At 40.5% G+C, this 26,226-nt stretch overlaps 2 protein-coding genes across 5 annotated transcripts in view; both read right to left on the minus strand.

Annotated features, from left to right (window-relative positions):
* Positions 1 to 475: 475 nt before the first annotated feature.
* Positions 476 to 26,226, minus strand: part of LOC148355190 (low-density lipoprotein receptor-related protein 8-like) — a 245,425-nt gene continuing 219,674 nt past the window's right edge. The window contains exons 17-20 of one of the 4 annotated variants that reach the window (XR_015852190.1): positions 25,040 to 25,108; positions 14,545 to 14,735; positions 686 to 6,869; positions 476 to 574 (exon numbers count right to left, since the gene is read on the minus strand). Coding sequence is in view for 3 of the 4 variants with exons in the window: in XM_088349130.1 (XP_088205256.1) it covers positions 14,440 to 14,735; positions 25,040 to 25,108 (365 nt within the window). In the remaining variant the exon portion in view is untranslated. Of the gene's footprint in view, positions 6,870 to 14,029; positions 14,736 to 25,039; positions 25,109 to 26,226 lie in introns of those variants that run through there. The other 3 variants (XM_088349134.1, XM_088349131.1, XM_088349130.1) reach the window with 3 other exon arrangements.
* Positions 939 to 2,489, minus strand: LOC148355191 (general transcription factor II-I repeat domain-containing protein 2A-like). Its single transcript, XM_088350205.1, has one exon. It carries the CDS (start codon positions 2,487 to 2,489, stop codon positions 939 to 941), a length of 1,551 nt encoding a protein of 516 aa, XP_088206331.1.

Raw genomic sequence — 26,226 nt, forward strand, 5'->3', positions numbered from 1 at the left:
CGCTTTCGCTTTAAATATCGGTGAACAGAGTGTTTTAGCCCCTAATTATGCCTCCGAAGAAGGTCGGTGCAAGCAGCAAAGTTGCTACAGGTGAAAAAAGAAGGGTAGTGCGTACAACTATTGCATTTAAGAAATAAATAATCGCAAAATATGAAGAAGGTGTGCGAGTTTCCCTTCTTTCGAGGGAATAGAGAATGGCTTCTGCATACCACCGCAAAGGTAAGAAATCCTATTCATAGTTCTTTTCTTTATCCTTTAACCCAGGGGTCAGGAACCTTTTTTGCTGAAAGAGCCGAAAAAACCCAAATTTTAAAATCTAATCCTAGGAGAGCCATATGTATATTTTAATACCAAAAACAGCTAAATGGAAGAGGAAAATCAACGAGTTTATAGTATAATAAGACAGAATTTATTTTGAACAACATTGTAAGTTAATAACAAAAACTAACAATTATTTATAATTATAACAATCAACTGGTCTGCAGGCTGAGGTTTTATTCATATCTGTCCATGTTTACTTGCCCGCTCTGCTTGTTCACCGCTGTCTGAGGCCCTCAGGTCAGCAATTTCTTATCTAAATCGAAGAAGACCAACAATATATATATTATAATAAGACTCTGTTATAACACGTTGTTCAAAATAAAATTAAAGGTATTTATTGATAAGAAAAGTACTTCTGACTTACTATTAATGCGACTTTTGGTGTTGCATGGTTTTGCTGATGGCTTTGTAGTCCGGTTGGTAGGTGGTGAGGTTCAGCTTCATGCAGGCGTTTAGGCTTCCATCTTTTAAACGTGATCGCAGGTTGGTTTTGATGTGTTTTAGGTGTGAGAACGACTGTTCGCATGCATACGTAGATCCAAACATGGTCAATACAGCAAGACTCACACGCTGCAGTGTTTTGTACGTGACGGGAAGCGCGTTCCAGGTTTTGACAATCAGCTGGTCTGCGCGCTGAAGTCTGTCCATTTGTGTTTGCCTGCCAGCTCTGCTTGTTCTCGTGCAAGGGTTTCCAAATCTTCATTCAGTGACTTGAACTTATTAACCCACATGTCTGTGGCCTTCAGGTCAGCAACTTCTACTTCAAAATCTCTGACAGAGACATTGGGGATGAAACTCAGGTTTACTTTGTCCAAATCACACTCGTGCGGATGAGTGATGAATTGAAAAAGACTAGTGTGCTCACGAAAGTCCCCAAAGCGTGCTTTGAATGACGTCAGGAGAGAAGATGTGAAAACTGCGAGCTGATGGAGATCAAAATGTTCAGGGGAGTCACTTGCTGTGCACTCATCTTTAAATACTTTCAGTTTTTCAAAGTGTAGTAAACGACCAGTCTCAATATCCGCAGTAAAGATTTCCAGCTTGTTTTGAAATGCAAAGACTGCCTGTTGAAGGGATAAGACTGTATTTCCAATGCCTTGCATTTTCACATTGAGATGGTTCAGATGTCCAGTCATGTCCACAAGATAATAAAACTTGAGGAGCCACTCAGTGTCCGCTAGCTGGGGATACTCAATGCCTTTCATTTGAAGAAAAGACCGTATTTCGCTCAGGCAAGCTGCAAAACGGCTAAGCACCTTCCCTCTTGACAGCCAACGCACATTACTGTGCAAAACAAGACCGGGATAATTATTCTCCACTTCATCCAACAGTGCTTTAAACTGGCGATCGTTTAAAGCTCGGGCAACAATAAAGTTGACCACCCGAATGACCAGTGACATCACGTCATCAAGCTGCTTGTCACACATTTGCGCACAAAGTGCCTCCTGATGTAGAATACAGTGGAAGCTGAGGATGGGTCTGTTCTGCTCACGAAGCAGCGCTACAAATCCTCTGTTTTTCCCCACCATGCACGGAGCACCATCGGTACACACAGAAATAAGTTTATCCATTGGTAGATTCTTTTCATTTGCAAACTCCATGAAAGACTTGAATAAATCCTCTCCTCTCGTCGTCCCTTTTAGTGGCAAAACGGCAAGACTTTCCTCACGCAGCGAGTCACCGTCAACATAGCGTGCAATAATACTGAACTGGGATAAATGACTGACATCTGTTGATTCATCCAAAGCGAGGGAAAAAAACTCTGCTGCATTTATGTCATTCACTTGTTTTTTCTCCACTTGTTTCGACATCATGATGGCACGATCGTGCACAGTTCTTGCTGAAAGAGGCATATCTTTTATCCGTTTGATTATTTTATCTTTATCCTTAACGTCGTCAAAAAGCTCGTTGGCCACATCAAGCATGAATGATTTGGCATAATCGCCATCTGTAAACGGCTTCCCACTCCTCACAATTGCTAAAGAACCAGCAAAGCTAGCAGAGTTAAAATCACCTTGTTTGGCCCATACACGGAGCTGCTGCTGACTCGCCTGGACTGTAGAAAGTAGTTCTTGACAGGCCTTCTTTCTCTTGTCTCCCACTGGATATTTCGCTGAAAATGTGGCATGGCGTGTGTCGAAGTGTCTCTTTATATTTGACCGTTTCATCGAGGAAATGTTATCATTGCATATAAGACACACTGCACAACCTGCTCTCTCAATAAAGGCAAATTGCTCTGTCCATTCCTGCTGAAACGTACGGTAATCTTCATCGCTTTTCCTTTTCGTCATCTTGATTAGAAGGGTTCACCCTGCATAAAAAAAGCTAACCAAAAACGAAAGGAAATATTTCTTCTTTGCTTCAGATTGTTGTAAATTATCAATTAAAATTAGACTTTCCGGGTAGCGGACCTTCCCGCTCACCGGAGAACAGATTGGCTCTTCGCTGCGTGCCTGAATGAAAAGTTGCAGGTGAAAATATATATAAATTAAAATGTGTGTATTTATTTATTTTTTTTTGACATGTTTTTTTCTGACTTTATTATTATTATTAATTATTTTGCTAAAGTAACATTATTAGTAAAATTTGTTTCGTTCAGAAATTTTCAGAGAGCCAGATGCCGTCATCAAAAGAGCCATATATGGCTCGCGAGCCATAGGTTCCTGACCCCTGCTTTAACCGCTCACAACTTTTTGTGGAGACCCGGGTGCTAAATGACGTGTAAACGACCTGATTTTTTTAGTTATACACGTTCATGTTAACGAATATCCCGTACGGAAGACTACGATAACGCGAACGTACGATTAGCCTGGGTTAGCTTCATGTTTACGTTCATGGTAAACATTCAGGGTGTTGGAACGGATTAAAACGATTTTACATTACTTTTAATGGGAAAAACGATTTTCGGTGATCGAACAAATCGGTTTTCGAACAGGGTTCTGGAACGGATCATGGTCGAGAACCGAGGTTCCATTGTATAAGATAAAAATGCAGGTGGATGGGCAGTTTCATCTTCGGGTGTTCTTGTTCCTTTGGAGACCTTGATTGCAATCATTTTTTATATCCTAGTGTGCTATTACCTTGATGGTCGTGATAGCCCTTGCAAAGAAAAGATGTTGATGCTAGGATGAAGATAGCGTAGTATGAGCGATGAGAGACAGGGGGACACTATTCAACAGGAACGTCACAAGCACTAGAACTAGATATGGAAGAAGTTTGTTACAACATGTTAATTGGGCGAAGTGTAAAAAAGGTATAATGTATACAAAAAAAAAGTTTAAGCTGTTAGAAATCATTCAGCACAACTAGGAAGTGGGATTTGGAAGACCTTATTCGGAGAGACTTATTTTTGATGAAAATAATGCGACAGGACAAGCAACTGGTCAATTATTTTGATTGAGAGAGAGAAAAAAAAACACAAAAGATTTTAGTGCCATTAAATTACTGCAAGTCGATGCCCAATATCTTATGCGGAAAAAGGACATGATAATCTTTCTTACATTGACCCAAGAAACCCCCTTGATTACCTTTTAAAATGCTTAACTATATCCTTATAATTTGCTCTGAAAATTCATGTAGTTCAAATCAGGGGTGTCAAACCAAAATTACTTGGGGGGTGTCGAAACTAGGATCTGAGTGAGGTCAGGCTTATCGGGTTTTTACAGGCCGAAATGCACCGAGAGTTACATGTACGATGCATCCAATTTTCTCTTACGTTTCAGTTTTACATCAGTGACTCCTTTCTCATTCTGGTAGCTCCTCTTTCCACATATTAGTTTAAAACATTTTTTTGCCATTAGTTACACAACGATCAAACTTTTATGCGCAGGGTTTGCATGTCCTCCCCGTGCTTGCGTGGGTTTCCTACGGGGACTCCGGTTTCCTCCCACATTCCAAAAACATACATGTCAGATTACTTGGCCGGTTCAAATTGTCCCTAGGTGTGAATGAGCAAGTTGTCTCTCTCTGTGTGCCCTGCGACTGGCTGGCAACCAGTTCAGGGTGTCCCCTGCCAACTGTCCGAGGACGGCTGGGATGGGTTCCAGCACCCCCCGCGACCCTACTGAGGATAAGCGGTGCAGATAATGGATGGATGAATCGTTATACAAAAAAATGATTAATTTGAACAAGCTAATTAGTTGAAACTTGTGACCTGATCACCAAGAAGTAGCTAGCCAATCATTAAAGTGTAAATAAATCTCAAACATAAGCATGATCATTTTGATCCCTGCCTAACTAATTAGCACCCATATCAACCTAGCGCAAGCCAAACTAACATACAGCTTTTATATTATGGAGGGGCCCCAAACTATTGAGTCTCCTGGTCTAAATGTGTGTTAAAATGAGCTTATTTTGTATAGACTATATCAGGTGTCCCCGACCGCTTATTATTGTTTTATTGACAGCAGCACGGTCACATCAAAGGTGAACCATGTGTTTAAGGCGATGTGTTTGAATACAAATCAGTGCGGTTCGTACAAGCGAATGCAATTTCCTGTCAGCGTTGCAACTGTCATGTTGGAAGAGAGAACCTCCCCCAGGGAAAGATATTGTGAGGGACCAATCAAACCGGATTCCTGCACGTTCTCTATTGACCCTTAGCATGTCAGATCACCCTCCCTGACAGAAGAAGAAACACTTGAATGAGCATTTGAGTTGAAACAAGTATGAATAACGATAACAGAAGAAAAATCCACCACGTTTTACAATGGCGATTTATTGCTGTGCGGTGGGCAAGTTTCTAAGCCTGATTTGGATTGTTATCCCTTATCCGTTATTCCAAGTTTTGGAGAAAGCATTTCTTACAAGGGACGTTGGATGGTTTTCCGAGAATGTTATGTCAAGAAGGTACGAAAGACGTCAAATATGATATAATAAATTAGATAGCGCTAACTAGCTACGTTAGTGTCTTACCGTTGCCATTTCTTACTACGTAAATGAGCTGTATTTATTGGGATTAACCAGCAATTTAAAACAGTAATCTTCCGAATATCAGATGTATTGAAAACTGTTAGGTGCTCAACCATAAAGCTTTTTACGCCAAAATGAACTGTCAAATTATCGATGGATGAAACAGGAAACGAATGTTCAGAGATAAAACGTCATTTTGCCAAACTTCAGTCAATTAGAGAAACATTAACTGATGATATCAACCAATCCCTGGTTGTAAAATTGATATTTGCAGCAAGAAAAAAGAAAATATTACCCCAAGTTCATGCCTGGTCCTTCTCTCTCATACAGATCAAATCACTGGGGCCTTATCCGTGAGGGTTCTCTCATCTTTAGCTTTAACTATACACTGAACACAGAGCGCTAGAGTTCTGCTTTGACAGCAGCTTTACAGAAATAACCTCTCTTCTGGAAGAAATATCTAGCCGGATTTATTGCTGTATCAGCATTTGAGTACAGTCACTGGCACGTTGGCTGTTTTCTTTGCCGGGTCGAACTTTATGAGGCAAACTGTCGAACAATCTATACTTATTTTAGGATATACAGTACCTCCATTTTTTCTGATGAAATGCACATGCAATGTTTCTCCATTTTAATAGAAACATTCAGATTTTTCAAAATGTGGCTGAGAAATCAATGTATTTACAGTGATTGCTGGGTGGAATCATAAGATGACTCCCGATAGCGTCATTTCATTTTATGTGAGGTTTTTACATTACAAAAACCTCTTCACGTGCTACTTGAATTGGATCACTTCCATTCATTGCCCAACGTGACCAAAAACCTTGATTGAGTTCAAATTTTTCATTAAATATTTATATTGCAAGCATATGGTGAAACCTTTCCAGTATAGACTACTTGGCAAATATCACGAAAGGACCTATTCCAGTTTATCAGGGGTCACCAACATAGATCACATAGTCCCCAAAGAACACCTGCGAAGCCTGCGGATCAGTTCTGAAAATAGCTCACCAGTCATGGTGATGATGTAGAACATTGTTAAATATACATAATAGAAAATAGAAGTTCATTTCTTAAATGACGTGAATTGGTTTAAAGAACTGAAACAGTTAATAATTACATGATAAAAAAGCAAACATAGTAACCGCTTTTACTTCAGAAATACATACAAGACCGCTAAGCCTCCGCATTGATAAGCATGGTAAGGTTGTTGACCCCTGCTGTATATAATTTCAAATGAGTATTGTGTACTTTGCAGAGTAACATACTGCCAATATTTTAAAATTCTCCCATGTCAGGTCAGTGATGTTAGTTTGACAATTAAAAGAGCAGCAAATGAAGGTTAACTAGGAGTTCACTAAGCGGTGAGAGAATAGAAATGGGCTGATCATTGCATACTATGCACTAGAATTAAATGTGTTACCGGCGACTGGAATAGGGTAAAAGCAAAATAGGTGCTAGCATTAATAATTCCTGCTCCTTCAAAAAGATGTGGAAGGAGGAATATCTCCTGTGAACAGGATCTGGCCTCATTGTGGAGGTTTGGATGAGGAAGGAGGGGACGAGGTGGGAATGGAGGAAAGGGATGCGTCCCTTCTTCAGGGATAGCCATCGTCCTGCTGACTGAGTGCCACTCGCTGGAAACAGCAAGATACAAAATGTTATCAAAGACAAATGGCAGCGGCATCATGGAAAACCTCAACAGCCCCCCCCAAAAATAGTTATATTTTTAACAAAAGGGTTTTCTACTTTTTGTTTGTAATCTTCACACATTTCCTGCTAAACTTGTGTAGCTAGTGACCGCTAATACTGGTCTTTAACCATAGCATGCCTTGATGAAGCATAATGCTGCTTTGTTAAGTGGCTAACAAATGAGCTGCTAGCCAAGCTAAATTGCTAACGCTGCAGTTGAAAAAACTATCACTTCTTACCTACCGCAAGGTTCGTATACCTTTTCCATGGGGGAATTCAAGCGCTTTTTAAGGAATTTCAAAGCATTTTTTTTTAAATTTCTTCAGGACCATTCTAAGAAGAAAGCCAATGTGGATCAGGCATTTTGAAGATCCACAAATACATCTGCAATTTACATATGTGAATTTTCAGGGTTGGGTAGGGTTACTTTAACTTGATTACTTTCAATTACTTTTGGATTACTCCAATACCAAATATGCTAATAAAAGACAAAATAAACTAAATATGAATTAAATTACTAAATTTTGTGCAGGCTTGGGGAGTAACGGAATACACGGAACGGCAAAAATTATGTTGGCAAGCTGTTTGGATTTATTTTCATTTGTTTCTGGTGCATTTTATGTTAGTTTTGCTGGGGATCAAAGAGATCAAAGCCAGGAGAGAAAGCTTACCACGTGTTGTGAGTCATAATTTTATTCCAAAAGTAATTGAAAGTAATCAAGTTAAAGTAACCCTACCCTCGTAAATTTTTAATCTTGCTTGTGCATTTAACATGATATATGATTTTAAGTGTACTGTTTAAGTGTAGCATCCACCTGTCCTCTTGGGCGCGACCCAAAGGGGTCAATGATGCTTCGAAAGACAATGCCATACAAACTAAAGTCATCATGAGTGAAGAAATGCAATGGCAAAGTGAAGCTACCAGAGGGTAGTGTCAGCATCATTTTTAGGGGTAATTCTTATGAAATAATCCAACACTATTAAAAGTTTACAAGCACATCATCCAAAATGTAAGCACTTTTTCAAGGATTTCAAGCACCAGTATAAACGATGCTTCCAACACCACCACTTTACGTGTTAGACTACAACTTTTATTCCGTTAAAAATCCTTACCGTTTGAAAAAAAAGTCCTAGTTTTTTAAATTGAATCCCCAAAAAATTCTCAACTCGAGACTGGTATTTTAATCCTTTTCTACTTTATTTTGAAGAGAGTCAATAAACCGCTCCGACAATTGCATACAATTTTCGTTTTAGTAAACGTTTGCCACTTCTCGTTTTAAACTAGCACATTTGTTTTAATGTATTCTGGAGACTGAATTAATTATGTGCATAAAAATTGAGTCTGCAATAAAATCCGTTGCCTCTTTATGTCAAAAATTTTGCATTTATGTCCCTGCATGATCTGTGTTAGTAATTAGCATCTATGTAGTGTTGGGTATGGCTAGTGTGGTTAGCGTTTTTATTCCTTCTCTTAAAAAAATGTTTTTAATCTTTACCACTTTGCTACGCTTAAGCTCCTTGATTTCGCTTTTCTGGTTCTTAGAGGAATGCGGGCTGAATGCTTTCTACGACAAACGTTTAACCACAAAAAGCCAGCTTTATAACTCCAAGGCTCCCTCACGAGAGGAGGACAAAATCTGGCAAGACGGCAAAAATATTTTTCATCCATTATTTATTTATCGTGTGGGAGTATTCTAAATGATCTCTGCTCTCCTTCCTCAATATAACTACACAAATAAATCAGTGTTGCTATGCCAACTAATCAGTGCACTTATGCCACACACCCCACTAAGTTGTTTTTGGCTGCCCTTAACTGCACGCCATGCTGCAGCACAAAATAAAAGGCACTTTCCTACTCATTTTAGCGACTTGTGTCTACACCTTTTTGGTGCTTCTCCTTTTAAGGATGCGACTCACACCTGCCATTGGCCGGAAGCCACATCATTGACCTGCATCAAAATTGGTAATGGGCGATATCGGGGAATTTCTCCAAAATACATGGGGTGCAACTCTTGTCTTTCGATGTTATTCCAATTTCATATAAAGCACAGGGTCGGGAACCTATGGCTCACGAGCCATATAAAGCTCTTTTGATGGGTATAAACAGCTCGGAGATGAAATATAACTCATACAATCCATATCTGAATCGTACCACATTACCTACTTAATACATAATAATACATAACTGAGTCCATTCGAAGCCGACGCACACTAAACCTTAGAGAATTTGGTCCAGTATATATAGGGCACTACAGTTTACTGTCAAGGTGTCACGTAAACAGACCCCATTTTGGCTTTAGGAATCCTTTAGATCCAAGCTCATTAATAAATGTAGGTTCACTTGAGACACACGTTATGATGAAAACCCATAGAACAAACATTAAATACCCAAAAACACAAGCAAAGCTTCCAAAACAATTCAATTGTGTGAGCGGAAGGATGGGCACAGCTAGGCTAGTTCAGCTAGTTCTCTTTTCCCAGCACTGTGCTTCTTCTGCTAGTGGTTTTATTATGCACTCCCGGTTTAAATGTGTTTAAATAGTAAAATTCATCTCCGTGCCAGAGGTACTTATAAAAAAGTGTGATACGTGGCACATAGGGCATTGGGAGAGAGAAAGCGAGAGAGAGAGAGAGAGAGAAAGCGAGAGAGAGAGAGAGAGAGAGAGAGAGAGAGAGAGAGAGAGAGAGAGAGGAATAGGCTATGTGTGCAGAGATCTGCCCACCCTTACCTCCCGTACAATAAAATTGCTTTGGGTGATTTGGGTGTTTACAGTTTGTTCTTTGGATTTAGATCTTAAAGCGTCTCAACAGTGAACATACACTTCTTAACGAGCTTCCATACAGAGGATTTCATCGACGTACAGCCAAAATGGGGTATGTTAGTTGGCTGTAAACAGTAGTTAGAACTGCCCTACATATTCTGGATCGAACTGTTCAACAATTATGTCGCTTAGGCGTTGCAAATACTGGAATTGGAACTACAAACAGAATATTAGCATAGCTCCTATTTCGTTTCCGAGAAAGATGTACTCAATAAAAGAGCCATATCTGGCACACGAGCTATATGTCCCTGACCCCTGGACTAGTGTATGCATTTTTTCCCGTTTACATCTTCTTTTTATTTTAACGCTGTTAGTTACATTGCTGGTTTTTTTTGCTGTGTTACGGTACCTTGCGTTGTGTCTTAGAGACTTTTACCAGTGTGTTATTTTTCAAACCACCCTTGTTAGTGCTGTGTTACTTGTTTTGGTGCTTTGTTTTTTGCTCTATTAGTTGTGTTTATGTCTCTCCGTGCCCTCTACCTTTGTGTGTTTGCTATTAAAACTATTTCTGTGTACTGTCTTAGTACTAAATGTTTGTTTTTTTTGCTTTAAAAGTGTATTAGTGCGGCTTATACTTTGGAAATTACAAAATATATTTTCCCCAAATGAATAATTATCTCTTTAGTGCCCACACTCATTTGAGCAACACATACAAACTGCCTACGCGGAATTTGAGGTATAAAGCAGTCCTCCCCACTTTTTGCTGTGTTTGTTTTAGGCGGCGGCCATTTTGTGGCTTGGCATTGATTTGAAATTACTTTGTATTTACGTAGAGCTTATTTAACAAACTATAGCTAATGCTTCCGGAAGCTGAGCATCGATTTGCTGTGAGATGAGCCAACGATTACATCACCCTTGCAATTGTTAAAATGTATAGATTGTGAAACTTAATGTATATTCCAAACAAAAATAATAGCAATACAAAATCAAATAACTGATTGAAGTAAGAAAAATAGCTAAAAAAAAAACGTGCTGTCCTTTTAGCTGCCTGGGGAAACCAATCCAATGAGTTTTCTAGAAATGAATTCGATGATTTCATTTTACAATGACTTTTCCCAAAATACTCATAAGTACCTCACCCTCAGTTCTCTCCTGAATAAGGTGACCAGATTTTCAGTGCAATTGTAATGAGGCCAGAATTTTGTCTAATTCACACAAAAAAAATACGCAAAGCAATTTTAATCGATCTTGATTCAAAGTCTGCCAGCGGTAAATAATAAAGCAATGCACTCGCGATTATTTAACATATTTGCTTTGCATTTCTTACGTTTTTTAGACACAGAACCAGAAACTGGTCCTAGTTTTGCCATGATCCAAAATGGTGACTTCTAGCAAATTACTTGGCAATCTTTTTTCTGCGTCAGTTGATAGGACATTTGTGTGTTTGTGACTTAAGGATCAATTCATTTGAATTATGATCGGGCATACTCAAGCAAAACATGACTTTGGAATTAGTTCTGTGAGAATCGCAGAGGCGTTAACTGTCCTGGTTACAGTGGGGCATGACAGTAAGTCTACTTATTCCTAGAGCAATATATATATTTTTTTTAAAGATAGAAGTTGCAAGTGGAACTTTTCCAACTTCAACCCAGGAAGTAATGACAAAGATCGCAATATGTAAAACATCCAAATCAACTATGTCTAAACTCTTTCCTCTGTGGGCCACATAAAAGATAACTACAGAATACAAGGGCCTTTTTTTGTACATTTCACATACACAAAAAATATGTGACAAGCTGGCCTTTTCGAATTTTTTACCAAGCACACAGAAATCCCCGTTTTTTTTTTTATAAGCAGAAGACCTAATGCCTTCCCACAATGTTATTTTAAAATAACTAGTGTTACTTTAATACTGTAGATAAGTTCCATATGTTTCACTGAGGTTGTTTTAAAGGTATACTGTGAGCACAAAAGTGGACAAAAATAACATAGAGAGAGCAATCAACACAGCCCAGAAGATCATTTGCTGCTCTCTTCCCAGTCTGGAGGAAATTGCCGGCTTGCAAGACCACAGCAAAGCCATCAACATTAGAAAGGACTCTCTTCACACCAGCCACCACCTCTTTGACAGGGTCAGAGACAGTTTCAATTGTTATTGCACTATTTTTTTTCATAACTTAGGCCAGTCTGTAAGCGCTACATTGTAAATATTTTTACCTATTTATCTTGGAAGTTTTACATCTTATTTTTCTCTGTAAAGGAGACAGTGTGTAATATTTAGTGCCTCCTAGTGGTACAAAAACAACTTTCTTTCAGTAAAAAAACAAACAATAATTTGAATAATGGGCAAAAATACGTGAACCATCATACCAATGTTTTTTTTTAAATATAAAAATATATATATAGGTTGAAAACTGTATATTTCTTTTACACAGAGGAATTCCCACTTATGTCCTTGCCACGTTTGTCCGGCAGGATGTTGCCACGCTGTACTCTGGGGCACTGGCCCTCACTCTCACAAGACAACACAGTGCCATCTAGTGGTCAAATATTACACATTGAGGGTTTAAAGTCTTTATTTGTGCTAATCCTGGAGTGCCAAGTCAAGTAGTTTCACTACATTGTTATCAATGACAATAAAAACGCTTTGATTCAATTACACTTTAAGTGTTAACACTATTTTTTAAGGCACTCATTAATAGTGATAATTTAATAATTAAACAGTACTTCAGTAAATGTATGGTCCTCGTCTACGGACTGTTAAAGGGACAGGGCTAAACTTAATTTATCAATAAAAATAATAAGCACGAATACATGACCAATCACATAAACATGCATCGTTTAAATTACTCATACGTTGATAAATATTAATTTATTGTACATAACATTAGCCTCTTCTAATGGGAGCTGACATATTCGTCCATTATCTTGCTGGTATGGGAACCCGAAAACCTAAAAAAGGCTGGCGTAATAAAATGGTGCATTTTGGCTACTTTGAGTCTCGGTAGTTTGTATTATTATTGTGCTTTTTTAGTTGCACTACATGGTAAAATGACATATAGTGGTCAAATCATGTACACTGTCCCTTTAAGATACTCGTTTATACTAAAGGTTAGGGTTCTAAAAACATATAATGCGTCATTGTAATTTTTCTACGAAAATAGATTTCTAATTGGCATGATATTTAGCGATTGACATAGTCTATTTTAACCTCTAATAATTACAACCTGGTAATAACATAGTGTTAACCTAGTAACAAGATAGTAATATGTTATTTCAAAAATACATAACAATCTGGGAGCCAATTTATCCATAATCAGTAACAAAAAAGTAACTCCCAGCTTCACTTAAGTTGGCAAGCCCTACAGTAAACCTTAAAAGGGACAGTGTGTTTTATTTAATGCCCCCTAGTGGTAAAAAAAGCCTTCATTCAGTTAGAAAAAAACATTGATTTGGATAATATCCAAAAATACATGAACTATCATACCAATGTTAAGTTTTATAAATATCCATAGATCGAGAAATGTGTTTCTTCTTCAAAGCGGAATCTATACTTAGTAGTTGCCACCATTTTGTTTGTCTAGCATCTTGCTTTTACGCTGTGCTCCTCTGGTCCTGGTTTTCGTTTGCATTAGACAAAGCAGTGCTATCTAGTGGTCAAATATTAGTGTATCGTTAAAGGTGCTGTTCGTACCTTGAAATTTTGCTACTGTCTGTGGCCATCTTCTGGCTTAAAGTCATGATCGCTGCCTCAGTCAGGTTATTCCCCAATAACTCTTTTTATCATCTTTTTGGGGGTCTGGGTTGGCGTTTGGACTGTATTTGAAAAACAGGCTTTTTCTTACTTTTACCATTTTCAGGCTACACTAATAAAAAAAACCTGCATGAAATCACTTTTGCCCAACCTTAACCCTTATCCATTCCTGCTTTCTATTCCTAATGTATTGCGAGTCCCAGGACAGCGTTGCTAAAAGTAGAGAGTGGCGTGTTGGGAAAAAATATAAAGGCTATTTAAATTTAGTTGGGTATTGTTAATACATACTTAATAGAGAAAATATTCTACTTTCAACTTTTAAGGACACCTCAAACAATGCACCCTACCTTTAAACACTACCTCTGCGAACATATGGTCTTTATCCACAGAATGTTTAACACTGGTTATATTACTATGTAACAATGGAGTTCTTTCTCAAAAAAGTACAATGACTCATTTTCTGTCAGCCTAGTTCTGGGGTTTGGCAACCCAAAATGTTGAAAGAGCCATATTGGGCCTAAAAAAAATCCCAAACATATGTTGCGAAATGTAAAAACTTCAGGAACTGTTCATACATATTTATATATCTTAATTCATTGGAAAGTGATCAGAATATCTGTGTCCTGTTTGTCATCTGACAAAAATTTTCCCTTAGGAAATATTTTTGAAATTGTGTCCCTAAGAGTCGCATGCGGCTCCTGAGCCTACCAACGGCCTAGTTGTTATGGATTTCTAACACCCGAAACATCAATGGCAGTGACTGAGATAAATGGGATGCAAATTGATGGCAAAGGTAATAATATGCGAACACTAAATGATTATGATGACGATAAGAACGGTAACATGGCAGGGCTTCAAGTGTTTGGCGTTTTCAGTGACTATTGCAAAAACACGTGTGTGTACGTTATCATGTGTGTAGTATGTGCATGCCCGCCTGCTTTACCAACAAGTAGGCTCTACTGATTCTAAGAACAACTCCGCCTTTGAAGAGTTCATCCCTTACTTGCCGCCCGAAAGCATCGGCGCCCCTGAGTACCAGTGAGAGTTGCTGTCGCTGCCCCCTAGAGGAAGCGCTATGAACGGCTGACCGTGGCCACCACTCACTGCAGGGTAGACGTGTCCGATGGAGTCGCTGTGTCGGCCGATGTGGATCTCGTCGTCGTCGTCCTCCGTGGTCTTGCGGTAAACCGGGTTGTCGAAGTTCATGCTTTTGGTGTTCCTGCGTCGCCAGTTGCGCCACACCAGGTAGGCGCCCGTGCAAAGTAGCCCAATGACCACTGTGGCAAGGATAGGGACTGCATGTGTTTAACACACACACACAACAACAACACACAGCGGGAGCGTTAACACAGCCCAGGGGACACGGAGCGGCACATAAGCACTTACACAAAAAACACACATCCTTTACCTGAGTCTCATTATTTTCTTTTTGCTTTGTACCTGGTGTTTTGGAATTCCTTCCCACCTATCGAGATGTCCTACCAGAAGTAAGATCATGCCTCAAAAAGTCAGCCCGACCCGACCCGGTCCCCGGGTATAAAATCCCAAACCAGCCCGAGCCTGACCAATTAATTCAGGGACGGAGTGCAAAAAACCCCCAGAATTTTAACATTTTATTTATGAGAAAGGAAAAAGTAAGGTGAGTGGACATACAGACCGCAACGAGTCTTTAGTCTTGAAACAGGGTCACAGATTCTTTGTACAATTTGGTTCGGTTTCCCTGTCCAAAAGGCAATTTTTTTCGGTAATATTGGAGCAGAATCCTCAGTTGCATTATGGCTTTGCATGCGCAATCCCAGTTTGTTTAAATTCCGTGTGGATGTCTCGCAATGACTTGAATTCCTCTAACTTTATGTCAAAGAAATCGATGGAACACTACCAAACACTGCTTGGCTTGATTCCCGGATGTGTTTTCGAAAATTCTTCCGTCTAGTGCTTTTCATGTGCTGTCGCCAAACAAAATTACTCATCAAACTGTGTAAATAAAAACACAAATTCAAAAATCGCAGCTTACTTGTTAATTTGTATTCAACTCATTGAAAGTGGGTCACCTATGATTAAAGATTGGATGTCAGAGGGTTGAGTTTGAGACCATTTTCTGCCGTTTTAATTCCTGAAGTTGATCTAAAATGGATGTGACCAGTTATTGTTACAGGTCCGAGACTATGTGATTTCAGTTGGGCTTTTACCCGTAATGCTGCGGTATTGTATTTAGCATGCCCAGTACTAGTACATTTGAACAATTTGGTTACTATGTTCAAACATACCGTATTTTCCGCACTATAAGGCGCACCTAAAAGTCTTAATTTTTTTCAAAAGCTGACCATGCGCCTTATAATACAGTGCGCCTTATATATGGCTCAACATTAAATCGCAAGGTCTCGCAACTTACGCAACAGCCGCCGACTCGATTTTCCCCCGAACGTGGAGTAGTCCGCGGTGTATACTGGGATTTATATACCGGCGTTTCATTGGCTAACCAATGTGTCAATCATCATTTGAATTGATCACTATTGGCTAAAGTTATTCGGAGCCTCGGATAGGCTAGAGGGCCGAAACAAACCCTGCAATTGGCCGAAAAAGATGTGTCAATCATCCGTTAAATCGATCGCTATTGGCTGAAGTTATTCGGAGCCTCGGATTGGCTAGAGCGCCAAAACAAACCCTGCAATTGGCCGAAAAAGATGTGTCAATCATCCGTTAAATCGATCGCTATTGGCTGAAGTTATTCAGAGCCTCGGATTGGCTAGATGGCCAAAACAAACCCTGCAATTGGCCGAGTTTAGCAATGGCGTAGCAAGCTTAGCAAGCTTGCTAAAGTACGCCATAAAGAAACATGTTTCATTAGTCTGTATTTGTAAATATTCTACTCTCCTGGATTTACTTCACTCACGGTTGTAAGAAGACCATGATTGCGTATCATTATTGAACGTGAGAACTTAGGTGAGCTATGCGGCTTCATATTTTCCCGGTATCTTGTTTTAGAACGATCTTGATGTTGCTGTGATGAGTTGAGTGAATTAAACTCAATTCCAAGTGTTTATTGTCATATGCACAGTAAAGTTGCGAGCGAAAAAGAAAATAGAAACTAAGAAATGTTTGGCATTTCTTGAATCCCAAGACTTTAACCTTCCGAATGATGGAACGATGCATTTGAGTGACATCGAACGGACACCGCATCTGCACGTGTTCTCGACACGTCTTTGCGTCTTTGCAAGCTTTGGGAATGTTAAGGGGTAATCAGTTTGACTGAATCATCTGACTGTTTTGTCGACATTCCCATTGTAGCGCCTTATAATCCGGTGCACCTTATCTATGGAAGATATAGGACCAAAAACTTTTTTTGGGGGGTGCGCCCTACAACCCGGTGCGCCCTATAGTGCGGAAAATACGGTACTCAAAATATTGATTTCCCTAAGGCAGATTCATGCTTCCTTTTCCAAACTGTTGAGAAAATATAGCAAAAGTGTATTGAAAAGAAAATAATGAGCCTTCGTTTTACATAGCAATAAGTTTATCTTCAGGCTAATTTAAAAATAAAATATACAGACTTTCAGTATGAATCCACATGCGCCGTTTGCAAAAATGACCAATTGCGTGCATCACTGAACAGGTATTTACTATAAAAATGCAAATTTTACCACCAGCGTTCACACACAATGCATGCATGCATACATGGGACTGGAAATCAACTCAGCCTTTTCTGTCTTAGCCTACATTCAAGGATCACCCCACAAATAAAGAATACAAGGTCACCTTGCGATGTGCACAATTTTCAGAGTTTACTAACATTCAAAGCAAGGGTGGGCATTCCTTTTCATTCGCGGGCCGCATTGCATTAAACAATCTGTTAGGGGGAAATATCTGATAATTTTGCTTATTTAGGATCTGTTGATAATCTCAGCACCGATATTTTTGTCATAACCAGAACGGGAGAAGGACCCAGATGCGTAACATTTTCACACAAGCTTTATTTTACGGGAATGGGGCAGTTTTGCGCGCGAACACAAATGCCAGTGACCCGGCGATCGCTCGGTGGAAGAAGCAAGTCAGAAGTCCGGTGTGGAAAAACAGGAAGCCAGAGGCTGACGAGATCGATACCAGATACACGAGCAGATACCGGACAGACGGGGTCAATACTGGACAGGACGGGACGGACAGGATCGATACCAAATACACAAGCAGATACCAGACAGACGGGGTTGATACCGGACAGGACGATCAGCCAGGATCGATACCAGATACATAAGCATATACCGGAAAGACCGGATCGATACCCGAAAGCACGGGACAGGATTGATACCAGATACTGGAGACTGGAGTCAGATATCAAGGCAGGACGAGACAGACGGAATCTATACCGGACACTGGAGTCAGATATCAGACATTCCATCAATGCGACCCTCGGTTTTTAGTTAAATTTTTATCCGACCTTCTGTTTGATTGACTTTGACACCCATTTTCTAGAGTGACATTATGGATTCGAACATATTGGAGAAACACTGCTTTACAGAATGAACCAGTGTTGGAAGAAGAAAAACATGCTGCGAGATTGACTTTTCTGGAACAAAGGTTATAATTTCCCTCTAAATACTTCATTAAAGAGAAGACCCTTTGGGTTTTAAGAAACATTTTATCAAATAGAGTTGTTTTCTTCTTTTCTTAAGGGTGTCACGGTTGCCATGGCGCCCAATTGGCCCCACCCGTGTGGCACCAGGTGCGGCTCATTGACAGATTGGCTTTCCGTCTTTATAATTTCAGTGGTCGCATTTTTCCTTTGTCAGCCCGTCAACAAACCTCTGCCCCGCAAGACATGCCTTTTGACTCGGTCCTGTTTCCTGATGGCATTTCCTGTCCAGTATTGTTCCCGATTATTTTCGTCTCGTTAAATGTGGGTTTCCAGTTTCGTTATCGTCTAGTTTGTCCTGTTTTATTTCGATATCCTGTTCCATTGTCTATCCTGTCTGTCCGTCCCGTCCGGTATCGACCCCATCTGTCCAATATCTACCCGGGCAATTGGCATCGATCTCGTCTGCCTCTGGCTACCTATAACTCCACGCCAGACTGCTGCCTAACGTGCATGACTCTCCATTTCCCGTAAAATAAAAGGCTTGTGTGAGAACGCCACGCGTTTGGGTCCTGATCCTGCTACGGTTCCTGACACAAGGCTGAAGTAAAAAGGCGGAAAAAAAGTGGATCGGGGGATGCCGAATCGGATCACGCTTGTGCAAGTACAGTATAACCAAATAATCTAGAAGGTGCCTGCAAAAGAGCTGAATAGCAATGCCTTCATGCGTGAAAAAGCTTTTGTGACGGACGTGACCTTGAGATCCTTCTTTGAGCTGAAATTCCGCCCGATTCCTCATTTGGTTAAAGCATTTATAGGATGCAGAATATTTCAGTCCAACTACAGCACAATGTAGATTTGCTGCATTCTGATTCTAACAATCGAGCTGATTCCCCCTGAGGAGACGTCGGTGGGCGTGGTTCATTAGGAATAAGTGAATCCGGCCCGTGTGGACCAATGACAATAATTAATGTTTAAAATCTGCCAAAAAATGCAGAATGAGGGGATTTACTGCCTCAATGAATAGAAGGAGGGGAAATAAGCGACATTTGAGCAGGGGTTAATAATCTTGGGGGTCTGCTGTAATGAGCTGAGCTGATTCCTCAATTGTTGTGAGGGGGATTAGGCAGGGCCAGTCAAATGCCTGAAGAGCAGTCATTGTGCTCAATAGTAGCTATCTCACACATATGCTGATCCTTGAAGACAATTTGCACGTTTGGCTGTATTTTCCGTTTGCTTTCCTTTGAATTTTGATTCGTGGAGGCCAAGGAATTCCAAGGTATAAGCGACTATTTCATTATATGCAGGGTTGGGTAGGGTTACTTTAATTTGATTACCGTGACACAGGCACTCTCTCTAGGTCGCTTTTTTGGTGTAGAGGGTTTGTCCCCCACATGAAACAGTACTGGTTTCTATGGTTACTAGTCGCGGGAGAAGCCTCCCAATCAGAATCCGGTACAGCACCTTCATCACCTGGTTGCCGTAGTTTTTCGGGGTAAAGCGTCATCCCGTTCTTCAAAGATAAGCCAGACCTCGTGATACAAGATCCTAAATGCCCAGGGAAATATACGGACACCAAGAAAACTAAGAAATGTTACTTAAAAGTAACTATACTATTTGAATAATAGATAAAAACACGTAAACTATCTCACCAATGTTAATTTGCATAAAATAATTAGGTAGAGACATTTGTATTTATTTTACATAGTGGAACCCCTACATAGAAGTCACCGTGTTTGTCTGGCATCTTGCTGGTTGCTGTGGCACTGGTTTTCATTGGCATTAGACAACAGTGCCATCTAGTGGTTAAATATTACACAATGTGGCTTTTAACAACCATAAGACAACCTCATTTAAGTTATTTCTTACATTAAAAACATAAATCCGAAGCTGATCTATGAGCTGCTTTGCCGTTTATTTTGCAGCAAAATAAATATTTCAAACTCACAATAATAATTAGGGTTGGGTAGAAAAAATATGAATAAAATTATGACTCACAACACGTGGTAAGCTTTCTCTCCTGGCTTTGATCTCTTTGATCTCCGGCAAAACTAACATAAAATGCGACAGAAACAAAATGAAAGAAAAACCAAACAGCTTGCCAACATCATTTTTGCCGTTCCATGTATCCCGTTACTCCCCAAGCCTGCACAAAATTTTGTAATTTTATTCATATTTAGTTTATTTTGTCTTTTATTAGCATATTTGGTATTAGAGTAATCCAAAAGTAATTGAAAGTACCGTATTTTCCGCACTATAAGGCGCACCGGGTTATAGGGCGCACCCCGAAAAAATCGTTTTTGGTCCTATTTTTGACTACATAAGACGCACCGGATTATAAGGCGCTACAATGGGAACGTCGGCAAAACAGTCAGATAGTTCAGTCAAACTTATTACCCCCTTAACATTCCCAAAGCTTGCAAAGACGCATATACATGTCGAGAACACGTGCGGATGCGGTGTCCGTACGATGTCACTCAAATGCATCGTTCCATCATTCGGAAGGTTAAAGTCTTGGGATTCAAGAAATGACAACCATTCCTTTGTTTCTATTTTCTTTTTCGCTCGCAACTTTACTGTGCATATGACAACAAACACTTGGAATTGAGTTGAATTTAAAAATAGACACTCAATTCCATCCATTATCTGCACCGCTTATCACAGAAACATCGAGTTCAGTCTGAAACAAGATACAGGGACAATATAAAACCCGGAGTAGCTCACCGAAGTCGTTGTGTTCATAATAATGTGCAGCCAATGTCCTCTTATATCCGTGAGTGCAGTAAATCCAGGAGAATATTTACAAATACAGAATAGAAAAAAATGCTTTCTGTGTGCCATCAGCCACGTGCTATACGCATTGCAGGCTTTGTTTTGCTGTTTAAGCCAATGCCAGCCTGTAAATGATATAAAGGATCCGCCTCTTGACCTCCGAATAACTCTAGCCAATTGTGATCGATTCAACTGATGATTGACACATCTTTTTCGGCCAATTGCAGCCTTTGTTTTGCTGTTTAAGCCAATGCCAGCCTGTAAATGATAAAAAGGATCCGCCCCTTGACCTCCGAATAACTTTAGCCAATAGTGATCGATTCAAATGATGATTGACACATTGGTTAGCCAATGAAACGCCGGTAAATAAATCCCAGCATACACCGCGTACTACTTGGCGTTCGGGGGAAAATCTAGTCGGCGGCTGCAAGTTAGTTGGAAAACTTAATGTTGATCCATAAATAAGGCGCACTGCATTATAAGGCGCATGGTCAGCTTTTGAAAAAAATAAAGGCTTTTAGGTGCGCCTTATAAGTGCGGAAAATACGGTAATCCAGTTAAAGTAACCCTACCCAACCCTGATTATATGAGACAAACTCAATGATAAGTAACATATTACACACTAATTGTATTACTAATATTCATAACAAAAGTGAAAATTCAGGAATTTTACAAAAGAAAATCCAAAAATCGTGAGGGTAAAACGAGAGAGAACTTTAACACAGAATATATATAACCCTTTAAGTAATACATGTATCATTTTATGTTTCACCGATGAAAATCAAGACTGTGCCTCACCTGCCTCCCCTGACTACACATTACCGCCTAAATCAGAAACAGACGAAAGCTGGGGACCAATGAAACAATTTCTCACTGTTTAATTTAAAGGTTCACAAATACATGTTTCATTCATATCGGCTTTTAAATAACCTCTGCTGCAGTAAAGTCGTATTGCAGCTGCGTTTAATATTGCGGGAATGAAGTCCTGAAGAAATAATATTAATAACTTTTTGCTCTCAGCAAATAAAGACATCAACACAAGCATTTAACTGCATAAAACACTGTTTTCGTTCCTTTTTTTAAGAAAAAACTTCTATGCACTGGGACTTCAAGAATTTCATCTCTGACTGTAATTGAATGAACTACCTGGCTGACAGTCGAACTAACTTACTTAAAAATACTGACAATTTCTTTTGAAAAAAAAAAAATCATACCGTATTTTCCGCACTATAGGGCGCACCGGGTTATAGGGCGCACCCCCAAAAAATAGTTTTTGGTCCTATATTTTCCATAGATAAGGCGCACCGGATTATAAGGCGCTACAATGGGAACGTCGACAAAACAGTCAGATGATTCAGTCAAACTGATTACCCCCTTAACATTCCCAAAGCTTGCAAAGAAGCAAATATGTGTCGTAGACACGTGCGGATGCGGTGTTCGTACGATGTCACGCAAATGCGTGATTTCAAATATCATTCGGAAGGTTAAAGTCTTGGAATTCATTCCTTAGTTTCTATTTTCTTTTTCGCTCGCAACTTTACTGTGCATATGACAATAAACACTTGGAATTGAGTTTAATTCACTCAACTCATCACAGCAACATCAAGATCGTTCTAAAACAAGATACCAGGAAAATATAAAGCCGCATAACTCACCTAAGTTCTCACGTTCAATAATGATACGCAATCATGGTCTTCTTACAACCGTGAGTGTAGTAAATCCAGGAGAGTAAAATGTCTTCAAATACAGACTAATGAAACATGTTTCTTTATGGCGAAGTTTAGCAAGCTTGCTATTCAGTCATCTTTTTCGGCCAATTGCAGGGTTTGTTTTGGCCCTATAGCGTATCCGAGGCTCCGAATAACTTCAGCCAATAGCGATCGATGTAACGGATGATTGACACATCTTTTTCGGCCAATTGCAGGGTTTGTTTTGGCCGTCTAGCGTATCGGAGGCTCCGAATAACTTCAGCCAATAGCGATCGATTTAACGGATGATTGACACATCTTTTTCGGCCAATTGCAGGGTTTGTTTTGGCCCTCTAGCGTATCCGAGGCTCTGAATAACTTCAGCCAATAGCGATCGATGTAACGGATGATTAACACATCTTTTTCGGCCAATTGCAGGGTTTGTTTTGGCCCTCTAGCGTATCGGAGGCTCCGAATAACTTCAGCCAATAGCGATCGATTTAACGGATGATTGACACATCTTTTTCGGCCAATTGCATGGTTTGTTTTGGCCCTCTGGGCAATACGAGGCTCCGAATAACTTTAGCCAATAGCGATCGATTCAAATGATGATTGACACATTGGTTAGCCAATGAAACGCCGGTATATAAATCCCAGCATACACCGCGGACTACTCCACGTTCGGGGGAAAATCGAGTCGGCGGCAGTTGCTTAAGTTGCGAGACCTTGCGAATTTAATATTGAGCCATATATAAGGCGCACTGTATTACAAGGCGCATGGTCAGCTTTTGAAAAATATTAAGACTTTTAGGTGCGCCTTATAGTGCGGAAAATACGGTAAATAAAATAAATCCATCCGACTCCCTCTCTGTGCCCCCTCTTTCACTGTCCCTCTTCTATTTTTCTCCCTTAACTCTCTCCTCCCTTTTTATCCTACCCTCTCTAACCCTCTTCCCTCCCCCGCCACTCACCAACCCCCTTCTCCTGTCACTCTCTTTCTCTCATTGTTTCACTCTCTTAACCCTTCTCTCAATCTCCCACTAACCCTTTCTCTATCTCCCTCCCCCCTCTCTCTCACTCCCTCTCTACCTTGCCCCTTCTCTCTTCCTCCCCATTTCTCTCTTTCTCATCCCCCTATCCATCTTTCTATCACTTCTCTCATTTCCCCTGTTTCCTCTCTCCACTCCTCTTTACTTCTCCCTCGATATCCCTTTCCCTGTCTCTCTTCTGTTTCCTTCCCCCTTTCCCCCCCACTCTCTGTCCCTCCTTCTCTCTTTCCCTCTCTTTTTACTCCCTTGCGGTCTTCCGCTTTATCCTTCCGCCTCTCTCCCCTCTACACACTCCCTCCTCCAATTGGCCCCTCTTTTTCTGCCCCTCTCCCTGTTTTTCTTCTTTGCCAGCTCTCTCTCTCTCCCCCTGTATATCTCCCGCTCGCAGTCTCTCTTTTGCATGCCCCTGCTGCGCTCTCCTCATCCCGTCTCTCTTCTACACACTCTCATCCCCAATCCCCCCTCTTTTTTTGCCCATCTCCCTCCTATATGTGTTTTTAGATCAACCCTCTATCACACTCCCCACTCTCTTCTTACACCCCTACTCCCTCATTCCCTCAGTCTATTTCTCCCTCCTTTTTTATCAGTTCCTATTTTATTTGATACTTTATACGGCGGCGCAGTGGTTAACGCATGTGCGGCACAGTTCTGAGGTAATGGGTTCAAATCCAGCTACCAGACTTCCTGTGCGGAATTTGTATGTTCTCCCCGTGCTTGCGTGGGTTTCCTCCGGGCACTCCGGTTTCCTCCCACATTCCGAAAACATGCATTTCAGGTGAATTGGCCGGTCCGAATTGTCCCTAGGTGTGAATGAGCGAGCGAGTTGTCTGTCCCTGTGTGCCCTGCTATTGGCTGGCAACCAGTTCAGGGTGTCCCCTGCCCACTGCCCGATGATTGCTGGGATGGGCTCCAGCACCCCCCGCGACCCTACTGAGGATAAGTGGTGCAGATAATGAATGGATGGATATATTAATGCTAGGGATAAAGAAAACACACATTTGTAAGGCAACAAATGGACAGCAGACATTGATGAGGTGTGTCAAAAATGGTGTGACTGAGAAAAGACCCCTTAGATCCAACTTCTGCTGTATGATCTATGTGGACATTAGGTAATAGGATTTGCAGCTAACTATGAAAGCATAAACACGGGCAACATTCCCCGCTTGGTAGAATCCTCTTAGTAGTGACAAGCTGTGTAGTGCACATAACAATGGCTGCTGCTCACTAATGAGCTAACTGGCTCGTAATGGTCTCCTCCCGCTATGAATCAACAAGGCTGTAGTTGACTAATAGCACGTGATTTTGGGAAATGACTCGACCGTTGGGTGAACACCAATGGGCCAGGCATGGATGTTGATGGTTAAATTAAGTCATTTCAATTAGGCAGGTGGGAGAAAAACATTATTTAATGCATGCTCTCTCACACACACACACACGCGAAATCTACACACAGAGCAAAAAGCAAGGAGGGAAAAGCTAGCAAGCAAAAAGCCGACAGGATACAGATAGTCAAAAAAACTCACCGATTGGAATGACGATCCCCAAGACGGCTACTGTGATGTTGTTGCCTATGAGATAGTGATCACCTGCAGCTGGGATGAAAAGAAGAAAAAACAAGAGAGCCAAAGTTATTTTCAAGATCAAAGGAAGCCTCCTGTTTGAAATGTACAAAGAAACTCTGCAAAAGAGAAGATATACAGTATATCTTTATTTTATAAAGGATCTAGCACACCACCTTCATCAGTGGGCACACATGCGCCCAAGCTCTCCACACCTGATAGTGAATACACTGACCCCTTATAATGTATGTTTGGAGAGCACACAGAGTTGGGTCAAGACCGCTCCCATGCCATTATAATCCTGGTTGCCATATCTGCCATATCCATTTCATTTCTGCTGTCTTCGCCTATCATGTCACTTTTTCTTGTTTGTTTTTGTTTCAACATTTGGTTGTTTTGTGACTACTTGTTTGTTTGTTGTTTGTACCTCCTTTTGTTATTAAACACCACCCCTCTTTTTGAGCACGCCGGCCTCAGTTACAGAATCGCCACATTTGGGTAGGATTCTAGTGTGTTATTTTGACTAGCATACCTCACTCTTGTTTGTTATTTGGAGCCCTTTTTACCACATTGGTTTTATTTTATGGATGATGTTATGAGTGCACTGCAGGAAAGAAGTCGGAATATAGTGGAAGCTAGAGCTATTGTTGGTGATAGGAATGAGTGGAGAGGTTTTGTATAAGCATAGTGGGATGTTTAGACGTGTTCTAAAGGATGGGCAGGGCACCTGTATGATGCAGCAGGGGTAAACCAGTGAAAGCTGTCGGGCCCTGTTGAAGAGTGTGTTCTGTCCCTGACCCGAGTGACATGGCCGCTTTCTTGCGTCCCGTTTCATCTGGAGGGACGAAAGCATGACCAACTTGGTGCCGAGGTGCTTAACTTGTTTGGGTGTTTGGGCATTTGGGTTGGTCATGGTCCAAACAATTTTGTGTGTTTTTTACTACTTTTCCCATTTTTTAATTTTCTATGTTTTTGAATGTGTTTGTCTTGCTCTCGGTCACCCTGACTCGAGGGATAGACCAGGGTAGATAGATAGATAGATAGGTTTTATTGGCCAATAAGATTGCTATTCTTTGATACCCACACACTTGAGGGCAGATCTGTTCTTTTCTTTACGTAGGAGATTATTTTTTTTTCCCCCAGGACAAAGG

This window comes from Urocampus carinirostris, chromosome 12 (assembly GCF_059441175.1).
Source record: "Urocampus carinirostris isolate Australia breed hairy pipefish chromosome 12, RoL_Ucar_1.0, whole genome shotgun sequence".
Taxonomy (NCBI): domain Eukaryota; kingdom Metazoa; phylum Chordata; class Actinopteri; order Syngnathiformes; family Syngnathidae; genus Urocampus; species Urocampus carinirostris.

Coding starts and splice junctions, on each gene's coding strand:
- LOC148355191 (XM_088350205.1), bottom strand. CDS start 2,489: ATGAAACGGTCAAATATAAAGAGACACTTCGACACACGCCATGCCACA.